Here is a 9691-nt window from a genome sequence, read left to right as displayed (position 1 = left end):
ATACCGCTGCGGAGCGCACGGGGGTTGGAAATAAAAAAATCCTCCTCCCCCATCCCCCTCCTGCCCCCCTGGGTGCGCTAGGTTGATTCGTGCCCGCACCTGTGCCCGGCCCGCCCCGCCGGCAGCAGCTGCACCCCCCGCCGCGCTGCTGCGCGGAACGGCCGCGCCCGCGGAGGGGCTGCCCCGGCGGCGGGGGGCGCCGCAGCCGGCCCGGCCCGGCTCAGGAAGTGCCGGTAGGGAAGCAGCGGGGGCGGCTGCCGGGGGCCGGGCCGGGCTGGGCTGTCAGAGCGGCGAGGGGCAGTGGCGGCGGCGGGGGGGAGCGGAGCAGGTCGGAACAATAGCGGGCGGAGGGGAGGGGGCCGGCGGCAGCGGCGGCGGCGGGGCTCGGCAGCGGCACCCCGCCCCGGGCCGCGCCGCCCAGCGCAGCCCAGCTCAGCCCGGGGGTAGCGCAGCCCAGCCCCGGGGCAGCCGCCCCGCAGGCACCACGGAAGGGATGATCCGGGCGGTGCTCTGTTGGGCTCGCTGCTAAACGCGCCTCCATCCCTCCCTCCCTCCTTTACTCCCTCCCTCCTTCTTTCTCTCTCTCTCTCGGCTCTCCTCCTTCCTAACTCACTGGATATTACCAGCCGCCGGGCTCGCCGCTGCCTCTCCCCTAGCCATGAATCCCGCCGAAGGGGCGGCGGAGGAAGGCGCTGTCCCTGATTCCGAGGTGGATGCTTTCTTCCGAACAGGTAGGGAAGCCGCGGGGAAGACACCGGGGCAGCGCCGGGCCCTGCCTCTGCCAGCGGGATGCGGGGCTGGCGGCGGCGGCGCGGGCACCGCCGGCAGCGGAGCCGCGGGGAGGGGAGAGGAAAGGAGGGCAATGAAGGGGGTCCCCGCCTGCCTCCTCGCTTTGTCCCCTGAAGCCCTTCTGCTCCTCCGTGCCCCGGTCCCCCTCCCGCCCCCGGGAGGATGCTACCACGGGGCTGCGCTCTCGCCTGCGGCAGCCTCGGGAGGGGACTGGCCGGGCACCCGCTCCAGGCAAGCACAAAAGCCCCGCGGGGATGCTCGGGGAGAGCCGCCGCGTTGTCGCCCCCGCGGGAGGCCCCCGCCCGGGTACTGGCCGGGATTCGAAAGCGGTGCCGGTTGCCAGCCCTGCCCGCTCCGCCCGGGCGAAGCGCTGGGCACTTCCCCCGCCGCCCTCGGGCGGGCAGTGAGGGCAAGGGCGACCCGGGCAGCCCCGCTGCGGGCGGAGGGTGCTCACCTCGCGGGGACCGGCTCGCAGGGTATCTCCGAGCTGGGTGAGAGCCATGAGTTTCGCTCTCCGGTTTCAGAGGATGCTGAAGTGGAGAGGAAGGATAGCTGGGGAATAGAGGGAGAGAGAGTGGTGTGGGGCCTTTGCTAATGATGCAGTGGTTAATTAAATTCTCTAGCAACGGGTCCGTGCTGGGGTCCCACTACACTACCAGTTCATGAAGTGGTGTTCAGAGGCCTCAGCTCTGAAACTTGGCTTTGTACAGGATCAGCATCTAAACTGAAACAACTTCTGTTCTGCCTCCCACCCCTTTCTATAGAAAAAAATATCTTAAAGTATTATGGGCTGCTTGGAAGATTTTTAATTAAAAATTGTGAAGGATTAAATGCTTGTTTCATAAGGGGATTGACCCTTTTAGGCTTAGGGCTGACACTTACTGCCACAGCTGTTTGTCAAGACTTTGCTTTTCAGCTGTTTCCCTCCTTCTACCTGCTCATTAACTACACGCAGTGCTTTGAGCTCCTGTTGCAAGAAAACCAATTATGTAATCATCAAAACTTTAAAGAAGTAAAATCCTTAAGGCCTGCAGCAGCTCCCTGCAATGGTAGACTGCACCCCATTTATGTGAAAGCCTTTGATCTAAAGGATCACTATAGTAAGGTCTGGCTGTGTACATCTTGTGATCCACAAGCCATTAAGCCATAGAATATTTGCCTGTTGATAGCCTACCTAGTTACAAGCTAATTTCTTGAATCTTAACAATGACAGATTTGTTTAGAAAAAGAAAAATAATCCACCAATTATCCTTATAAAAGGAACCTGTCAATTAAGGTTCCTCCTACCTTTCCTCTCTCTCCTTCACCCCTTCTGTAACACTCAACATAAGCATGTTAGCAGAATTGAATTTAGAGTCAAGTTTGGCTGGCTTATATGAAAGACATATTCTGAAGTTAAGAAAAAGCACAGGATGCCATGTGCCTAGACATTTCTCCCAGTCTGCCTTCTTCACATGGAATTTCACCTCTGGATCCATGAATACACTTGTCACCTTCCTTAGTTATTTAACTTGGAGATTTCAGTATGTCTCCTAACAGTTCTGCTTCTTGAGGAAACAAAATCACAGGAATCTGGGCTTGGAAGAGGTGCCTAGGCCACATCCTTGCACTTTACACCATTGCTGATACTTGTCTCATTTACTTTAGGCTGCATTGAAGGAGATGACAAAGTTCTTGTTTCTGCGCTCTTAGATAGAACCTTGTGCCCAAAAAGATGACGTGAAAAAAAACTTGTTAATTAAGTTTGATTGTCAGCTGTTACAATGGCCAGGGAACATCAGTGAGAAGTGAGGGAAAAGCATCCCTGAAACCATCCCTGAAAAGCAGGGATGGCTCCTGTGAAGTGCATTGCTGGTTTCCTGTGGTGTTCGTGCACTGTTCACTTCTGGGATTTGTGCACTGCTGGTGTGCCTGTCTGCAGCTGGTTTTAATGGATCCAGAGAGAACAGCTGATGGGGGCTTGGGAGAACAACTCCAGATAGGATTCAACTGACTCACCCACTCCTCTCTTTGGCTTTCTATCTTGCCTGAGTTAGAACTGTGAGATGGAGTGGTTTGTACTAGCTGCAGAAACCAATGTTGGCTTAGCATCTTTCCCCTCTTGACTTTAGCACTTTTAAAAAAAAATTCTTCTCCCCAGACTTGAATTCTGGACTTGTAAAGCGCAGCCATTGTGGCTTCTGTGCCCTCATACATTCACATCAAATAAATAAATGAATCTATGTGGTTTAGGATTAGCTGCTCCAGCACTAAACTGCCAAAACTCTTCCCAGATTCATAACTACTACACGGAAAAGCACGAACTCATTATTATCAGTGAAAAAAAAAAAAATAATGGAGTCCAAACAACTAATACCTCATTTAGAGGCTTTTAGCAGCCAGCCGGGGTTTGAGCTGAGCTGAGAGGATCGATAGCTGCTCCCTGGTACCAGCAGAGGAGGCTGATGCTGGGAATGGCGCCGTGCTCTGAGGAGCTCCCCCAGCAGCACCCAAACACTGGGAGGTAGCAGTCCCTTATAAGCGATGACAACTGAGATAGCAGCTCTCGGAGTTGTATCGGGAAAGTAAAACTGAAGGAATTAACACAAGGTAGTAAAAGAGGGTCTGTTCAGGTGCTTACACTGATGAGGACTAGGAATTACTTTTAACAGAAGGGTGGATTTAACACCTGTGTGGTTGATGCTGGCAGTCAGACAGACCCTCCTGGAGACAGACAGGGTGAGGGACCCGTGTAATTTTCACCATCAGATAGACCCAGGGAGTAATTCATTCTTCCTTTAGAGAATCACTTCCATGTAATTGGGATAAAAATTAACAAGCAGAGGGACTCTAAGGGCAGAAATGACTATTGCTGTCTCCCCGGCTCTGATTTCTGGGATAACACCAGCTGCTGAATTGAGGCAGTAATTTCTGCATGATGTCTACCACTTCTGTTTGAGCTCCTGTTTGAGTAGGAAACTAAATCTGTGCCTAGGTATGCCTTATTAAGTTTCCTATGTCTAATTTGGTGACAGATAATAAAATATGAGCCGGTTCTCTGAAACTCTCAGTAGTCTATATTAAACATGTACTGAGATCTTTATATTGCATGGAACTGAATCCAAATACTTGTTGTTTCCAACATAAAGTTAGTAACAATAGTAATAGTAACATAAAGTGTACAAATGCCAGATATCACTTGGCTATGGACACAGAGAAAGCTTTACATATCTGCCTCAGCTTCAGGAATTTCTACGGTGTGTTTTGAAAGCAGAGGTGAAACATACAAGGAAATTCTCCACCAAAATTTTAAATATTTATAGAGGTCAGTGACAGAACAATTTAGCAAAGTGCCAATTACTGACAAGGATAATCATCAATATTTCTTATCCACTAGCAGGTACAGTTTTATTTTCTAATTTACTTTTCTGGCATTGAAGTATAGCATTGATTAGGTGTAAAATGAAGATGCCGACTTTGTCATCAATACTTCCTGTGAGTGAGTTGAAAATTGATATTGTTCCATCTCCTTTGACTGCAATGAATTATTCTGTTTGCTTTCTGCTTTCCAGGAGCTGGTTATACTTCCAGCATTGTTCATTTGTGCACGAGTGACTGGCAGCTCTGCTACTAAATAACTTTAAAACAGTTGGCAGTGACCAGGCTGATCAATAGACGTGCTTGAAATGATGTCTGCAGAGAAGTGCTCCTCGAGGTTGATGGAATCAAGTGCTTCTTCATAGAGCAGATAAATTGAATCAATCAAGTTGTCACTGGGGGGGTGAGGTGTCTGTCACTGGGTTCCTCACCTTGAGACTTTATAAGACCTGGCCTGGTAATGTGTGCTGCTAAAGGAGGCTCTGTCAGATTGTGCCTACCACTTGGAAAGCTCCTCTGTTAAGGTGATCCTGTTAATTAAAATCTATACTGCTCTCTGGAGGCGTTGACCTCTGACCCTGTCAGGAGTATGAGTTTTGTTCCTTTTTTTCCTTCTTGTCTAATGTAGGTGTTTTTTCATGTGATTTATATGAGGGAGGAGGATGATGGTTATCTCACTTCATGTGGAGACTCGGATCCTCCCAGCCTCTGTCACTAGGTAAACCAGTGTATGGAGAAGGCCTTGTGGCTCCACCCTGCTGTTGTCCTATCTTCTTCTCCTCAGGACTCTCAGAGGGAACTCTGCTAGTTTGGGAATTGTCATGTAGACATGGCAAAGGATGTAGAGGTTAACTGGTGGGAATGGCTGTCTTCTTCCTACTGTTCAGAAATGGGGTAGAATCTGCTGATATGTGGGGTCCTATGACAAAAGGGAAGGATCTCTTTGTCTGATCCTGGAAGGAAGCAATTTAAATTGGTGATTTATGTTCAGAAAAGAATTTATTTCTTATATGCCTTCCTTTCTCTTCACTTAGAAGTACATAGAGAGCAACAAGGGTGACATCTGATAGTAATTTACAATGTTTCTTCTGGATGAGATTGCATTGTGTTATAGAGCACTAGGAAGATCTTTATTCTATTTGATATTAAGTCAGTTAATGCCGAACAGAATTGCTTCCAGAGGAAGAGGCCTTTCACACCCAGCTTCTGTTCAGAGCTTGTACGTACTGAAGTTCACAATCACTGATTTCCAGGATAGGGTGCAATGGGGGACTTAAATGTATAGCACTGACATCAGGGAAGTGCCCAGGTGATGCAAGGAAGCCCAATATGGCATATGAAGAAGTTATTGGGCAGGAAATATGTTGCCTAGGCTGTGTTTTGTAGTTGAAACTTTAAAAGAAGAAAAGTGCTATCCCAAAGTCATCAAAGAGGAGCCTTTTACAACCCTTCTTGTACTTGTGCAGACCATTGTGCATGTGGCCTTAGGTGGCCATGAGTCTCTTAAGATGCTGAGCTGCAGGGTTATTTCCCTCACATGCTTCCCATTTTATCAAGTCCCACAGTACTAACCTGATCTGGAAATGTTACTGTTTAAAAATGGGAGCAACTTGGATGGGTTTGATGGCTGGGTTTCTTGATTTTTGTTTAATTTCTAAGCATACCCTTGTGTTTAGAGCCTGCTGGAGACTTCTCCAGCCAGACAGGTGCTCTGGGCCTCTTTGAAGGCTGGGAATGAAGTATTCTGTTGTTTCAGCTGCTGTGACCTTACAGTCCCTTGGAAGGTTGATTATGGATGTATAGTGCCTTTATTGCTCCATGGCAACATGTACTGTACAGTACCCAGTGGTGTATTAAGTACTTCATAGTTATATCAAAGAAAATACTTATGGAGTATTAGGCCTTATAAACCCACAGTGCTGTGCATTTTATGACTGGAACTTAAAGTAAGTCATGAAACAACTTAGAGGTATTTGTGCTTTTGTTTGATTTGGACTGGTGTCATTACTTTTAATTTTTTTCCTTGTGTAAACAACTCCTACTTTACAGACTTGAGTGGCACATGTACCCTGTGTTTAACTGAAGGGACTCTGTCACTGGAGGAATTTTGCCTCATTGATCTGGCAAGAGTAACAGCGAATATTCCAGTGTACATGTTGCAAAAAAAAGATGGATGTGAAAAGAGAAGACAAATACGATTATCTGAATAAAGAACCCAAGAATGCTGAGGGTTGTAAAAGAAAAAAGTCATAATATTTGAATTATTTTTTTCTTCTCAGTTCTGGGACAGATTGTGCTACTCCTATGCAGGTCCAGAGGACCTCAGAGGATTTGTTTTGGGAGTTTTCATAGATATAACTGAAAGCAGAAGTTGAGCCAGGCTCCACAGTGGCAACTGTAAAATCTAGATTCAAGTCAGTCACCTATGTGATATGTTGACTGCCATGTGTTGAAATGGGATTCTGAGCATTTTATGCTAAGAATGGAATAATGTTGCAGCAAAATTTTCAAGTTTTCATGTTATATTTTAGATTTGGTTCAGAGTGAGCCCAGCATTTGAATCCAAGGCAAAGACTTTCCTCTAAGTAATTGTGGAAGTCATTACCTCTGTGACTACTGTGGAATAACATTAGCTTCAGTAGCTTTTCATTTATTTTATTTTGAACAGTGAAGATTCAAAATGGTATATTAAAATTATGTATGTTCAGTGCTTGAGTGTGAAGTACCACACCAAACAATTATTGAAGTTTAAATAATTCCTGCTTCCTAATGAGGGGCTTAGGAGATAATTCTGTTTCTAGTTTTAAATATAAATATTAATTTTGTGAGCTCATTTTCATTAACCAGTGCCTAGAATAACTTGTGGTTTATTTGGGTTCTTTTTCCTGTATCAACATGTGCGGCTTTGCTACTAAAATCTAGGAGTGTTTTCTGTTTCTTCCAATTACACAATATAATGACTGAAAACATAAGTACATGGGCCTAATTTGTCACATTCCCACTTCAGAGCAACAAATTGCCTTTAAAACTAAAGATGAAAATTCCTTTTTTTTGTAACGTTAATTATATATGAACCAGCATTTCAGTTTCACTGATGGAACAAAACTACCATAATTAGGCAGGCTGTGGTTTTTAGTGTAAGGTCACATCATGCTCAGCTGAGAATAATAAGAGGAAATGATCTTCAATTTAACATCTTGGTGACTGGCAGACCAGCTGCTCTGGTCATTTCTGTTAGCGAAGTGGCCTTGGGAAAATGAGTGAGTATGTTGTTGGTGAGAGAAATTAACCTCATTGAATAATTGGTACCCATGTAGACTTAGTTGAGGTTTCAGGTTTTTTAAACAATTTTTGACTTTGTTTTTGTTTGGTTTTTTGTTGTTTTTTTTTTATGTGTGTGTGTGTAATAAGCTGTGCTGAAGAGGCAAAAGACATGCTTTGCCTTTAAAATAAAAAAAAAATCATTACAAGGCAAGTTTTGCCTCCAAGATGTTGCTCTCTTCTGGGGATTGCCAGCCGTTCTCTGCAAGGTGAGAGAGCAAAGGCAGCAAGTCAGGCATGCTGTAGTGCAGCCAGGACATGAAGAGTGGTAGCTGGCCCGGAGTGGTTTGTTACCTGAAATTAGAATCTATAGTGAAAAGAGCTTTGTAAAGGTTCCCTGGTAATATCAGTGCTGCTGGCAGAGTTCCTGACTCCTGGAGAGTACCCTGGCACTCCCGCTGTTTTAATGGCAACTGGCAGCCTACATTGGGAGCAGCATCGTCAGCTGGAAACAATAGTGTCTGATTCTTGTTTGTCAGCCCGGACAATAGCCCTGCTGATGGGCTGCAGCGGAGGAGAGCGGGCTCCCTTTGTATGGCAGTGCAGGCATGGCAGATGGCTAATTGGACATGATAAACCACGGGAGCAATGGGGGAGAAAAAGGAGATCTACAGGGATTATCGGCTTCTATCCCCCACGTGAGGGAGGAAAAAGAAAAATCATCTTTAAAACACATATTATCAACTTTAGCTCTTTGCTGTGAGTATGTTGTTCAGAAATGAAGAAATGAACACCCTAGCTTCACATCCTTAGCTGATGTGAAGTCCACTTTATTAGCTGGGAGCAAATCATGTTGCTGTATGGCAAGGTAGACAAATGCGTGGCCCCCGGAGATGCTGGCGTGGCACCTAGGAAAATTAGCAGTGCATATTTTTCACCAGTCTTGTAAGTGAATGTCACACAGTTGTGCCAAACAGCAAACGCTTTGTGGAAGTGCTTTTCAGGACTGGAAAGTTACTGTCAGAGTTTATCTTGACACAAATGGAAGTCCATCAGGTTTGGAGCACTGAAAAGCTAAGCTGATTAACAAAGACAGAATTTACTTATTTAACTGTATTTTTTTAGACTTCCTAGAGGATACACAATGAAGCCAAAACCTTGGCTTGCACCAGCAAACTCACTTATTTCAAATAGTTTAGTGAAAAATGGAATGGAAGCCTCAGCAATCAAAGGACTGGAATACCTTTCTGATGAAGAAAGGCTGAGTTGGCATTGTTCAGGCTGGAGAAGAAAAGGCTCTGGGAAAACCTTATTGTGGCCTTTCAATACTTAAAAGAGGCTTATAAGAAAGACGTGGACAGACTTTTTAGTGTGGCCTATAGCGACAGGGCAAGGTGCAATAGCTTTGAACTAAAAGAGCGTAGATTCAGACTAGGTATAAGGAAAATTGGTTTTCAATATGAGGGTGGTGAAACACTGGCACAAGTTTGCCAGAGAGGTGGTTGAAGCCCCATCCCTGAAAATATTAAAGATCAGGTTGGTCGGAGCTCTGAGCAACCTGATTGAGTTGATGATGTCCCTGTTTATTGCAGGGGGGTTGAACTAAAGGTCTCTTCCAACCCAAACTGTGCTGTGTTTCTAACATATGTGTCAATTCCAGGTATTTTTGGTATGAGATGTGCAAGCTTAGCTGATGGCTTTGGTGGCTGCAGGCTGTGAGCTCAAGGCTGTAGCAGAAGGCAGTTCATCCCACTGTGTGCATTTTAATTCCTTTGTTGCTCTCCACTAGTTAAACAGCAAGAGGAAGCACACCACAACTTTGGGAGTAATTCCACAATTTTTGTTCACTTTCCCTCAGTCCACTGATGAGAAGAAGTAAAGCTGAAGAGGGAGTTCCGTGCATCGGCAGCAGCTGCCTTGATCAGCAGCCATTGCTGGCTTTAATTCCCTATTTTGTAGAATGGTATCAAGTGCCTAGAATACTTTGCTATTTTAGTGTTTCTCATAATAATAATGTTATGGCATATAACAGATACTTTTAAATTGTAGTAAAAATAAATCTGTAAGAGGTTAAAAATAATAGCTAGCAAGAAATATGCAGTACTCTGTGGAAGCAGATTTATTTTCTGTGGAAATGTCTGGACTGTGTTTCTCTTCCACTGTTTACTACTGTCTTTTCCCACGGGACAAGCTTAGTGGAAACTCCAGATGAAAAGTTTCAGTGGTTTGCTTTTGGTTTCAGCAGGCCCTTCAAGTACTGTACCTGTCAGTCTGTCGAGCTTTT

General features: G+C 45.6%; 1 protein-coding gene across 1 annotated transcript in view; it reads left to right on the top strand.

The window, feature by feature from the left end:
* Positions 1 to 400: 400 nt before the first annotated feature.
* KALRN (kalirin RhoGEF kinase) overlaps positions 401 to 9691 on the top strand; it is a 492333-nt gene continuing 483042 nt past the window's right edge. The window contains exon 1 of the mRNA XM_030454727.1: positions 401 to 731. Within this exon, the coding sequence (XP_030310587.1) occupies positions 659 to 731 (73 nt within the window). The 5' untranslated portion in view covers positions 401 to 658. The remainder of the gene's footprint in view (positions 732 to 9691) is intronic.

The sequence above is a fragment of the Calypte anna genome, chromosome 7 (assembly GCF_003957555.1).
Source record: "Calypte anna isolate BGI_N300 chromosome 7, bCalAnn1_v1.p, whole genome shotgun sequence".
Classification (NCBI taxonomy): domain Eukaryota; kingdom Metazoa; phylum Chordata; class Aves; order Apodiformes; family Trochilidae; genus Calypte; species Calypte anna.
Note: the sequence above shows the minus strand (reverse complement) of the source record. Positions and strands in the feature narration are given on the sequence as shown.